Source organism: Helianthus annuus, chromosome 13 (genome assembly GCF_002127325.2).
Source record: "Helianthus annuus cultivar XRQ/B chromosome 13, HanXRQr2.0-SUNRISE, whole genome shotgun sequence".
Taxonomy (NCBI): domain Eukaryota; kingdom Viridiplantae; phylum Streptophyta; class Magnoliopsida; order Asterales; family Asteraceae; genus Helianthus; species Helianthus annuus.
The window spans coordinates 170079881-170093487 of NC_035445.2; the positions used below are offsets into that span (position 1 = coordinate 170079881).

Sequence of the window (13607 nt, forward strand, 5' to 3'; positions counted from 1 at the left end):
ATTTTGCTATTCGATTCAAGTCGGGTCAAATAATAATAGTTTCTAATAAAAAAAGTGTATATTTACCAACTACCCATTATTTATATACAAAGTGTATAAATATTTAGGATATACAATTTTAAAACCCTATATAATTTTAAAATTTTCGGATGAAAAATCGGAATCTATACACTTCTAACCGGAAACATTGGGGTGGGCGGGTGCACCCCCTGGCACCCACTATACTTCGCCCCTGACACCGGGTGTTGTTATTATAGGGGCGGTGTGTGAGGGTAAAAACGTCTCTACGGGCCCTATGACTTTCGTAGTGGTCAATGTATATACCGAATGCATTTAAAAATGATTTCAACCTATTTCGTTATGAATAAACTGATTTTGGATTGTTTTTTACCATAAATGAGTCATACCAGAAAGTAAAGATAAAACGTTAATGGATAAACTGGCATGAAAGCCGTCCAGTATTTATTTCCAATGCATACAATCCTCTAAATTAATTAGTGATATCAAAATATTCACATTACTCCTTTTATATTATTTTTTTTTTTTTTTGCAAAAATAGTAAACTGTTTTAAAACATCAGTACAAGTAATAAAAATGAATGTCGGCAACTTGGCTTCTCGCAATATAAACATATGATAATCAATATATTAAAAAACTGCACGTTGACCAAGACAATTGGTTGAAATGTCTATAAACTGTATCCTTTTTTCTGTCCGCTCATTTCTTATCTCCTCTCAGACCACTCCCATCTTATCTCCACTTGTGTCTTGTTTACTTTACATTCATAGCATACAGATTACGCACCAACTACTCTCATTCCAATTTCCAATTTCCAGTTTACCTCTTCACTGTCTGTTAACAATGGCTGAAACTGCTGCTTCTGCCCTCCTCAGTGTCATTTTTGAGAAGCTAACCGATGAAGCCTTCAAGAAATTTGCTCGCTCTCAGAAAATTGATTCTGAGCTCAATGAACTGCAGAGCACACTCTCCCATATCCAAGATCTGCTTACTGATGCTTCTGAGAAAGAAATAACCGAAAAATCTGTTAAAAAATGGCTCAACAGTCTCCAACATTTGGCTTACGACATCGACGATGTACTAGATGATGTGGCTACCGAAGCTATGCGTCGTGAGCTGACCCAGGAATCGGGAGCAATCACCAGCAAGGTAAGAGACCTCATAGTCCCAACTTGCTGCACAAAATTCTCACTAAGTCAACGTCTGCATCACAAGTTAGATAGCATCAACACCAAGTTACAACATCTAGAGAACCAAAAGGGCGATCTTGGTTTGATTGTGAAAAATGAAAAGCCAAAAAATAACAATAGAGGAAACGAAACCTCCTTGCTAGAATCTGAAGTTGTTGGGCGAGAAAGTGAGAAAGAAAAATTGCTCAACAAGCTGTTGCAGGATGAGCCATGTAAGGAAAACTTCAGCGTCTTACCCATAGTCGGTATGGGTGGGGTTGGTAAGACCACTCTAGCTAGATTTTTGTACAATGATGCACAAGTGAAGGGTCGGTTTGAACTCCACGCATGGGTTTGTGTCTCTGATGATTTTGATATCTCTAAGATAACCAAAACCATCTTTCAAGCTGTGTCCGACGAAAACAAGGAATTTGCTGATCTAAATCAGCTTCAAGTGGCTCTTAAAGAGAAACTTAAGGACAAGCGATTTCTACTAGTACTAGATGATGTGTGGAGTGAAAACTTCAACGATTGGGAAAACCTAGTGCTCCCATTTCATTCAGGGGCTCGTGGAAGTAAGGTAATCATGACATCTCGCAAGGAGCAATTGCTTAAGATGCTAGGTTTTGATAATCTAGACCATCTTAAGACTTTGTCGAGTGAAGATGCTTTGTCTTTATTTGCTTTACATGCATTGGGTGTAGACAACTTTGATTTGCACCCAACACTCAGACCAAAGGGTGAGCGTATTGTGGAAAAGTGTGGTCGTTTGCCTTTGGCTTTAAAGGCAATTGGAAGGCTATTGAGAAGTAAAACAGATGAAGAAAAATGGGATGAGGTGTTGAATAGTAAGATATGGGATTCAAAAAGTGTTGGTGATCTTTCTGCAGATTGGAAGGTGATTTTTCCTGCCCTTATGTTAAGCTACCATGAACTTTCAGCAAATTTGAAGCGGTTGTTTGCATATTGCTCCTTGTTTCCTAAGGACTTTTTGTTTGACAAAAAAGAGTTAGTCCTGTTGTGGCTGGCCGAAGGGTTTTTGTACAAACCAAATGCAGCCAAGTCACCAGAACGCCTTGGTTATGAATATTTTGAAGAGTTGTTATCAAGGTCATTTTTTCAACAATCACCAAATGAGGAACTGTTATTTGTGATGCATGACCTGATGAATGATTTGGCCACATTTGTTGCCGGAGAGTTCTTTTCAAGGGATGACAATCGGATGGCGACAGAAGATTTAGCAAGGTACCGCCACATGTCATTTATTCGTGATAAATACGTAGCTTACCACAAGTTTGAGGCCTTCAAGGGAGCTAAAGGTTTGAGAACATTGTTACCGGTATATGTTGGGGTGGATCAATGGTGGGACCAGTTCTACTTATCCAGCAAGATTTTGGTTGACTTACTTCCTGAGTTACCGTTATTAAGGGTTCTTAGTTTGAGTCGTTTTATTATAAGTGAGGTACCGAATTCCATTGGTAGTTTGAAGCACCTGAGGTATCTTAATCTATCTAAAACTGATATCAAAGAGTTGCCGGACAATGTTGGTAATCTTTATAATTTAGAAACATTGATAGTTTTTGGATGTGAGAGTTTGACCAAGTTGCCTAAAAGCTTTTTAAAGCTAAAAAAGTTAAGGCATTTTGACATGAGAGATACTCCATGTCTGAAAAAGTTGCCCTTGGGGATTGGTGAGTTGAAAAGCCTACAAACTCTCACTAAAATTATCATTGAAGGAAACAATGGCTTTGCAATTACTGAGATTAAGGGATTAAAGGATCTCCATGGGGAAATTTCCATAGAGGGGTTGAACAAAGTACAAAGCTCAATGCATGCACGAGAGGCGAACTTATCTTTGAAAGGGATTAATAAGTTAGAGTTGGAATGGGATGATGTTTCAGGAAGGGAAACACTTGAGAAGGAGATTCTCAATGAGTTAAAGCCCCATAGTGATAAGTTGAAAATGCTTGAGGTTAAGTATTATAAGGGAATAGAGTTTCCAAATTGGGTTGGGGATCCGTCTTTTCATCAATTGGTTCAGGTGTCGCTACATGGTTGTAGAAAATGTACATCTCTACCGCCACTTGGGCAGCTACCTTCACTTAAGGAGTTGTTGATTCAAGGAATGGATGATGTTAAAGTCATAAGTTTGGAGTTAAGTAGGAGTACTGATGTTACCTTCCCGTCACTTGAAATTCTAAGGTTTGAAGATATGTCTAGTTGGAAGGTATGGTCAACCAATAGCGAGGTGATGTTTCCACGCCTTCGAGAGCTTCGAATAAAAAATTGTCCAAAATTGATTGATGTCTCACTTGAAGCATTACCTTCACTAAGAGTTTTGAGGATAGAGGGATGTGGTGAAAGTGTGCTGAGAAGTCTGGTTCAAGCAGCTTCATCAACCACTAAATTGAAAATAAGATCAATTTTAGGGGTTACGGATGAGGTGTGGAGAGGTGTCATGGTGAATTTTGTGGCTGTTGAAGAGCTATGCATACAAATATGTGATGAGATAAGATATCTATGGGAATCAGATGCAGAGGCAAGTAAAGTTCTTGTAAATTTAAAGGAATTGAAGGTATGGAAATGTAAAAATTTGGTGAGTTTAGGAGAGAAAGAGGAGGATGAGGATAACACTGGGAGCGACCTCCTATCATCTCTTAGGAAGTTGGTTATAGATTCATGTGAAAGTATGGAGCGTTTGTGTTGTCCAAATAGCATTGAGAGTTTAGTTATCGAAAGGTGTGGTTCAGTTAGAGATGTCTCCTTACCAAGAGCAACAACAACAGGTGGAGGAGGGCAGAATCTCAAGTCACTTGATATATGGGGTTGTGGAAATCTAAAATCAATAAATCAATTGAGTAACTCCACTCACCTCACCTCTTTGGCAATAATTTCTTGTCCAAACATGGAGTTATTTTCTGATCTTCATCAGCTATCAAATCTCACCTCGTTGAATATACAAGGTTGTAAAAGCATAGAGTCATTTTCTGACCTTGAGCTATCAAACCTCACCAGGTTGAGAATAGAAGGTTGTGAAAGCATAGAGTCATTTCCTAACCTCCATCTGCCAAATCTCACACATCTGTGGATAGAAGGTTGCAAAAACATGAAGGCATTTGGTGACCTGCAGCTACCAAATCTAATCAGTTGGAGGATAGACAATTGTGAAAATCTGGAGTCATTTCCTGACCTTCAGCTATCCAATCTCACCATGTTAAAACATATGTACATCAAAGGGTGTCCAATGATTGATGCTTCCTTTCCTCGTGGGCTTTGGCCTCCCAATTTGTGTTTCCTTCAAGTAGGGGGGTTGAAAAAGCCCATCTCAGAATGGGGAAGTCAGAATTTCCCAGCTTCCCTTGTTGACCTAACGTTATATAATGAACCTGATGTGAGGAATTTTAGTCAATTGTCCCACCTTTTCCCTTCTTCTCTTACTAGACTTTGGATAGAAATGTTTGATAACCTGGAATCACTTTCAAGGGGACTCCAACACCTCACATCCCTTCAACATCTGTACATTGACAATTGTCCAAAGGTGAATGATCTACCAGAGACGCTGTTACCTTCACTTTTGAGTTTGATAATAAAGCATAATTGCCCAAAATTGAAAGAAAGGTGTGAAGGAAGAGGCTCCCACTACTGGCCACTCATCTCTCATATCCCCTGCATCTACATATAAGAGACTAATTGAAAGAAAGGTACATACATGTTAATTAAATATCAGTTAATAATTATTACTAGACATTGTTTTAAATAAATAACCCTTACCTTCTTCTTCTTTCTCTGAGTTTTAAATAATAATTAAATTAGGGTTTAGATCTGCATTTGGTTTGATTAATTTAGGCATTTTGTTTACTGTGGAGTTATGATAAAGAAAACATACATAGCTAATTTGATTAGTTGTATTAATACTTGATATGAAGTCTGTGAATAACTTATATATTACAACTAAACTTTTGCAGGAACATTCACAGTTGACCAGGTCAAATTCAAGAACAGAGAAAACTCTCAAGATGTCAATTTTCAGGGAAACTATCTTGAGTAAAGTGCAGTAAAACTCGCGTGTATAATTACTGAATCAGCTAATAACAGACAAAATGTCGATGACATAAGTGTAAGTTCCTTTTAAGTCAACAACATTTGACTACCCCATAATATAACAAACTGGTTTTGATTATTATTATTCATGATATAACACAGGATTTATTCATGAAAATCAGTTGGATTCAATATTCAAAGTGAAGGTCTTAATGAATTGTCAAACATCGGACCAGAGGCTAAGTTTAAAGGAAAGGGTTAAAGTGCTTGATGATGGACAACATCATTTCTGGTAAGCTTATACTTTTTTCCCATAAAAATGATGGGTGGGTTGGATAACGAGTTAAAACACATTCGGGTTAATAATATTGTTGACTTTTTAGTAGGGTTAAACTGAGGCGGGTTGGAGTGTTGGACTCTGGTACAAACATTTTAATTTTCTTTTGACCTTATGGCCAATTAATGTTTTAACTATGATTACAGAAAATATACTATTTAGAATATAGTCAGTCCAACCCACCAGACATAACCACATCAACCATTAAATGAAGTACAGATTGACTCTTGAGGTCAAACAAATTAAAATTGACTTCAAAATTGATTACTATGATGTTTTGAGAATAGTTTTTTAGCTGGTACAGAAATGCAACAGGGTCCACATCATCTTCAATGGAAAAAGTTGTTTCTGTAACATTCTTAAATTTGAAAAGCAATGGGTTTGGCCATTAATATCAAAGTGTATTGTTTGACCCTTGAAGTTTTTTAATTGCAGTTGAAGAAAGAAGATATTCTGCAAATCAACAACGTACACATCCAAAATACTTCATAATTGGTGGAAAGGAGGCTGGCTACATCTATTGCCATAATTTGGTTCATTTACATGCTCTGCAAACATCCTGAGATTCAAGATAAGGTTGAATAAGAAATCGAAGAAGCAACAAACATGAGAAACAAATTAAGTCACAGATGTTAAAGATTTTGCAAACAGTGCGAGTGAAGAAAGCCTAGAAATGATAAGTAGCTTCATGTAACTTGGAACAAAACTCTCGCGACTCTGTTCTGCATCTCAGTGGTATGCAACTCAAATATTCAGCAATTTCTCATTCTTTAACTTAACCAAAACTTTGACTAATCAACATGGTTACTAGTAGTTGTTGGAGTCGTTCAAAATGGATCGGATTTGATCAATCCAAAGGACTTTTTGTCTAAATTTATATAAAAATATTAATTATTATTATTATTAAGTGATAGGGATGCGGAGCTAATCCATGATCTAGCAGACTGCAAACTCGTATTTGGTGCAACTAGACAATTTGAAGTTATACGAGGATAAGTAATGCTATAGGTGAGTTTTCCCAACTCCCAGGGACCTAATTTCGTCATCTAGAGCTCCGATGTTGAAGTCAATGTTTTCCGCAATTAAGCATTTTTAATTAATTTCGCTTGTTTGTAAAAAAACGGCTGGATTTTTTTAACTAGATATTTATTCGTTGTTTTTTAGGTTGTTAATTCCAAGGAACTTATAATTGATGAAGAATCAATGGAGATTACCTCTGACGGCAAGTTACCACTAATGAGGATTATGGAACTAGCCTATGATGTCAATTGTCAAGTTACCATCTGGATGAAGATCAAGGGAACTTACCACTGAAGCAAGTTACCTCTAGTGAAGATTGATGAAGTCTCGCTAATGAAGAAGAGATGCCACGTGTTAGCCTATCATTTGACGAAGACAATTTGTTGAGAGGATGTTATACATAATTCTCACTTGTCAATTTCGTACGTCTCGACAAGAATATAGATACACGAGTTTGCATTGATATTATTATCACTTGGCCCCATAGTTTAATGTGTCAAGCAGTTGAGTGTGAAGTCGGTGCATGAACTTATGTGTGCAAATTCAGAGAAAATTTGCATGTCACCCTCTTCATAGCTAGAGCGTTAGCTAGAAAACCATATGTAAATTCAATTTTAATTTATAACTAGTTTTACATGATGTATTCAAACAATCAATTTTGATTAATACCTTGTGCTTATAGCAATTGTTCTTCTACTCTTGTTTATTGTTTTGCATATTGTGAATCAGTTGACGATGAAACAGTGATACCTGACACATTGATTTACTAATATCCCGCTGCAAACTAACTCACAATGAATGTAGGGTATTAGCTAAGTTCTAGCTTGATTGCGATGCACACAAATTTAATCTCCCAACAACATTGTATCCTAGAAAGATCTAATTTTCTTGGTAGTAACTCGGAAGGTATTCATGCAGTTGCAATATCTTATAAATAATGGATAAACAAAGTAGACATGACCTGTAAAGTTTACACGACTATTGCCCTAGGTTGTTAATAGATTTATGTAACAACTGGTGAATGCGAGTTAGATGGCAAGAATGCACAGCTACTATTACGACACGATTGTTTGATAACCCTATACTAGCAACTTCAGTTGACAAATTACAATAAAAAGAAAGATTAGTAAAGAGGTAACAAAACAAAGGAAATCATAAAGTCATGCTGAATGTAAAAATGTATCATGAGATCACAGAAACCAAACTCATATCAAGAAACTTATAATAAAAAGAAAAGAAAAAAACACATACACTTAAACTAATGTGTTCTATATTTTTGAATACCATAAAATGATACAAATCCAACCAAATAAAATTTGCGCTATTAGCCATGAATCCTACAATAACACTGATACAATAAATTACATCCGCGCGAGTTAACAAGAACACAAAGTTCTCATAAGAAGACCCCGATGGACCACAAAAACTTGTTCATCGTGTGAGATCCCTCTTTCCTCCTTCCTTGATGCATAATCATATACCAACAGTTGAAAATAAGATAATTTGTTTTCGGAAAGTGCAGGAGTAATAAATCAATCATGCGAATATATCAAAAGAAACAAGAATTCAAGAACAAGCTTACAACTTTTTGCATCAATGTGTTGTATTGCGCCTCAGTGATCACTCTTTTTCCTTTTTCCTGAACCATAATACTTCTCATACCATCTAACAAACTTCCTCAACGCCAAAATCCCTTTGCGCCAAACTAATATTCACATGAGTAAACGGGACATCACCAATTCTAGGCAACTTCATCACACGTCTTATCGCTTTCACTTTCACTTTCAACAACTTCTCCAGAATACTAACAAGCTCCGAAACAGGCACAGGCGAAGTATTCCCTAAATTAAAAATCCTCAACTGAGCCACCCCTTTTCTTCTTCCCACCACTTCCTCTACTCTTTTCAGTGGCGTCTAAAGCACCTAAACAACCCTTTACAACATCATCAATAAAAGTAAAATCACGCGCAACAGTCCCATGATTACTAGACTCAAAAATGGGAATCGATTTTTGTTTCAAGATATCTTTACTAAAGAAAAAAATAAGCCATACCGGGTCGACCATGACATCATCATGACATCACAATGATGATGTCATGGTGATTACTAGACTCAAAAATGGGAATCGATTTGTTGATACACTTTGTGTGGACGCGACTCGACGTGACGCAGCTCGGCTTAGCAACGGCATTCCTCCGTCGTTTGTAAGAAGATCGCAACCAAGCCAAGAGAACAAAGGACTTGATTTTGTCCTTGGGCTTATAACACATCCACAAATCAAAGTCTTGGGCTGATCTCAAAGTCAACGAAACTCTACTGGGCCCAAGCCCATATTTGGCGAAACACATAGAGTGTCGATGAAACACATGTGTTTCATCGACCTGTTTCCTTTTCGTCAAGCATGGATGTGTTTCACCAAGATCTGTTTCACCAAGATCTGTTTCACCAAGATGTGTTTCACCAAGATCTGTTTCGCCAAGATCTGTTTCGCCAAGATCTGTTTCATGGTGTATGTTGCTATAAATAGTCTGATATCAGAAAGAGAACACATAGAACAGAATAGAGAGCACACACACACACACACACGAGAGTTTGAGAGAGTTTGCAAAATACATTTGTAAACATTGAGCTTGTAACTGAACCTTTCATACGTATTAATACAGTGGTGTTAATCGGTGAATATTGCGTGTCGTGTATTTGCGTGTTCTATCTCGGTTTGCCTTTCCGGTTGGATTCCGCACAACCGGGTTGGTTCGTACACAAGGATTAGGCGACTAGATCCTCCTAGCCGGACCTACAATTGGTATCAGAGCATTGGCTCTAATTCTTGTTTAAAACCAAACAAGTTTGGTTTTTATCAAGTGGTTTTTTAGTGATTTTTTTTTATTACGAAACAGATTTTAACTTTTAATCTTGACGAAACAAGGAGCTTGACGAAACGTCCCAACAACAACTTAAAGGGCCACTCGGCGAAACAAAGAAAGTCGACGAAACAGAAGTGTTTCGTCGACAACCATTTCATATCCAACTTTTGTTTCGTCATATGTAGAAGCCCAAAACAAGTCAAAGGCCCAAATCAAGTTTCACGGCCCAGATGTAGTTTCGGTCAACTTTTCCCAAATTCAAAGACCATGACATCATCATGACATCACAATGATGATGTCATGGTGATGTATAATCGGGACTTGGTTCGCGGCACGCCGTGCTTCGCGTGTCGAACTCTGGGGCGCACGACGGAGGAATGTCATGACGTCGGGCTTGAGCCGGACCTAACCGAGTCGAAACCAAGTCGAACTGAGCTGAGTCGAACCGAGCCGAGTCGCATCCACACAAAGTGTATCAGCAAACTCCCCCTTGGACGCTACTCGTGATAGTTCGTCTTCTGTGATGATTCGTCTTCTCTGTCTTTCATGTCGGAGGATCTTCAAAGTCTTCACGCTTCGAAAGAAGAAAGTGTATCAACACATGGTCCATAAACCGTAAAGAACCTGAAACCCGTCAAAGACAACCCATAAATATGATTATACGTCTGAGCGATTTCTTCAGCCGCTTTCTTCGTTGCAGCGTATAGGATCAGTTCGATCTTTTTCCGAAAAGGGTACTTCTGTATTAAACCCATAAAAGAAGTAGAAGATACCCAAACAATTGCAGGCTGTGGATTTGCATTTTTGCATACTTCAAGAACAATAATAAAACCAGCAATATTACTATGAGAATAAGATTTTGGGTTTCTTCATTGCATATCTAACACCAGCTTGAGAAGCTAAATAAATAACATGAGTAAAATGAACTACCTCAAAGAGTTTGTTCAGCAAACCGGTGTCCTTTATGTCCCGTTCCACAATGAAAATCCCACTTTTTTTCCACATGTTGACGAGCCCTTTTGAGGGTAGGATCGTAATAACTGTTAAAATTGTCTAACCCTAAAACGTAGTCACCACGGCATCTCAAGGCGGCGCTGATGTGGATTCCAACGAAACCAGCTGCTACGGTGACCAAAACAGAGTACCCTGTTTTCAATGCGATGTTGACTGATGACTTGACCGTTACTCCCATCGGTATCCCTATACACACACACAACTCTCAGTTTAACCTAATCGAACAGAGAGTGAGTGGTCATGTAAAAGATAGCAGTATTAGAAAGGTAACCTAGGACACAAAAATAATTAAGGTGTTGTATATTAATAAAACAAATAGCAAAAAGTAATCTAATCTAATAAAATGAAATTATGGATATAAAAGAACCTATAGGGTTTGTATGAATAACAGCTAACAACTAACTGATGTAGAAAATAAAAAATCAGAACATACCTACTTTTTAAACTACTTTCAAAGTGAGCATTATGTCACGTGCCAAATATTTGAAGGTCGCAATGCTGTGGGTTGTGCTTAAACGCTTGGGTTACTGGCTAGTCCTGGACTTTATCGGGGACGGAGTCAGTGTCAAGGAAGAGGTGTACGTGCCTAGTCGTGCAAACGACGAAGGCACCACTGGTCGAGAGCTGGCGCCGCTCTCCTGATGAGTCCAAGGCAAGACGAAACCAGTGACCCACAAAAAGAAGCGGGATGGATTGGCTTGTCCCCGGGGACTTGTGGACGCCACACGGGGGTCGAAAACTAACCCCGTGACAACTTGGTATCAGAGCAGAACGATTCTCGGATACGTTGGAACGTGACTCTTAACCAAATGAGCTTAACTTTTAGAGTATGGTTGCGCAATGGTGGTGGGAGAAGACCAAATATGGGTTTGCTTCGTCAAAGGTCTTTGTACTCCGCGAGTATGGGATCGTGAGAGCCGCTCAAGTATAGTTGCAGTGAAGCCCTCCGTGTTATGTTCAAAAATCTACGGTCCAAGCAACGCCGTAAAAAGGAAGTTTTGTGAAAGCTGCTACAATTATTCAGGTTCCACGTATTCCTGAAACAAGGTGAATCATCGGCACCTAATCCGATGCGGCGGACGTCAGCGCCACTTAAAACCAAAACTGACGTACTATATTGAACATGCACGACAGAAGATCATTGTTGTTGTGCTTCCGGGTGTCCTACCCTCCCAAAGTGAATCATGCTCAACATAAGGGGATCATGCATTGTCAAGTATGCGAGCTGGTATGGGACGGCGAGCATGCACGAGGACGTGCATGAAATGGTGGTGGGAGAGTGTCACAGGCCAAATATTTGAAGGTCGCAATGTTGTGGGCTGTGCTTGAACGCTTGGGTGACTGGCTAGTCCTGGACTTTTTCGAGGACGGAGTCAGTGTCAATGAAGTGGTGTACGTGCCTAGTCGTGCAAACGACGAACGCACCACTGGTCGAGAGCTGGCGCCGCTCTCCTGATGAGTCCAAGGCAAGACGAAACCAGTGACCCACACAAAGAAGCGGGATGGATTGGCTTGTCCCCGGGGACTTGGGGACGCCACACGGGGGTCGAAAACTAACCCCATGACAATTAGCAGCCTAAAAGATCCAAATGAATCCCAAAGATATAGTCAAATTAACAGATTAAGTGACCATTTCCAATAGCAATCTGCATAGTACATATGATGCAACATACAAATCTATACACAGCCATCAAACTAAACTTCCACTTTATGAACAAATAACATAATTAGTTAATAAAAGCTCATAAACTTTCCTGAAAAAGAAACGGGTTAGTGGGTCACTCTTTCAAGTGTATGCGAAATTTATACATAAATAAATATGAGTCTAGGTATCCATATAACCTGTTATTTACAAACTTCTTTGTCTTTGAATCAATTAAATGGAAAACCTCGACTTTTAGGTTCAAGAACCATAATTTAGTACTCATCCCCAATTTAGACATGAAAAAGATCTACTGGATACTACGACATGAATGTCGATCTAGTTTACAAAAGAAGCTCAGGAATACACATGATCAATTTTCTGATTTTATTAAAAATCTACACTAGATACACACTGAAGTCGATTGAACCAATAGCATGAAAGCAGTAAAACAAGTTGAAAAAAGTCAAAGTCAGTATAAGAGTTTTTATGCTCCCTCAGTTCAGCAAGAATGTATTGTCTATCAAAATGATGCATAAATTATAAACTAAAAAAAATATTAACTTATAAAAGCTTAGACAGAGTGAAATGGCAAGCATGCATGTTCTCCAAACCCCCACAACTGAATTTATATATATAAAAAATTCATCTTTAGATAACTGAAAATTTTTCTGAATTACACTTGTTAAACAAACAAAAAGTGGATATACACCAATGGAGGCCAGAAACGGGTTGGTTAAAACGGGTCAAAGGGGTAATGTTTTGACCAATAAATATTCTAATTTATTCAGATATACATGTAAGCCTATTTGTTATCGAGTAATTGCTAATTTCTTTATATGGGTTCTCAAATAAGAAGCCAGCTTAACTAATTCATTTTACCAAGTGTTCAATTACATCTATGATTTAGATATGAATAGAGCAAAATACCCAAAGCAGTCATCTGATGTACTAAACAAATTAACAACCTGAGACCCGCTCCAAAACGCCACATAGTTACACACTGAAAACAAAGTCTTTTAAAAAATTGTAACAAAAAGAGGCATCTTTCATTGAGGCATTAAACCAAACACCTGGTGTGCATGCAAACTCAATAGCTAAAATCCCTTCCAAAACAAGCAAAACCAAAACCAACAAACATACAAGAGCGCAACATACATTCCCAATTTCACATATGCGTAAAAACCCTCTATTTCATAAATCAACCGCAAAAAAAACAGGAACAAGAAAACACTAGTCACAAATAGCAGAAATTTACAATAAAAAACAAACCCACAAAGGGGGCAACGATTGAAATCAAAACAACAACTAAAACGGAGGCATAAATTACTTTTTGGGAGCGTGATTATGGGGAAAAGTGGTGGTTCGAACGCACGCACCTGATGTGAAGAACACAAATGCAACCGGCCCACTGTGATTGTTTTTAAAAATATGTACTGCATTTTAGGCTGCTGGTTTGAGCCCAACAACAACTATTTATCATAGACAAATGGCCACTTAAT

The 13607-nt window shown here is 38.2% G+C and overlaps 1 protein-coding gene and 1 pseudogene across 2 annotated transcripts; one reads left to right on the forward strand and one right to left on the reverse strand.

Annotated features, from left to right (window-relative positions):
- The first annotated feature begins 721 nt into the window (after positions 1–721).
- On the forward strand, positions 722–7279 carry LOC110900167 (putative disease resistance RPP13-like protein 1). 2 transcript variants are annotated; one of them, XM_022147074.2, is made up of 6 exons: positions 722–4888; positions 5153–5304; positions 5391–5520; positions 6001–6300; positions 6474–6573; positions 6730–7279. In XM_022147074.2, exon 1 carries the CDS (start codon positions 862–864, stop codon positions 4867–4869), a length of 4008 nt encoding a protein of 1335 aa, XP_022002766.1. In that variant the 5' UTR covers positions 722–861; the 3' UTR covers positions 4870–4888; positions 5153–5304; positions 5391–5520; positions 6001–6300; positions 6474–6573; positions 6730–7279. The 2 variants fall into 2 exon arrangements, with proteins under 2 accessions (XP_022002766.1, XP_022002767.1); XM_022147075.2 differs by having other exon boundaries at positions 6480–6573.
- Positions 7280–7838: 559 nt separating this feature from the next.
- On the reverse strand, positions 7839–10641 carry LOC110902234 (annotated as a pseudogene).
- Between the last annotated feature and the right edge of the window lie 2966 nt (positions 10642–13607).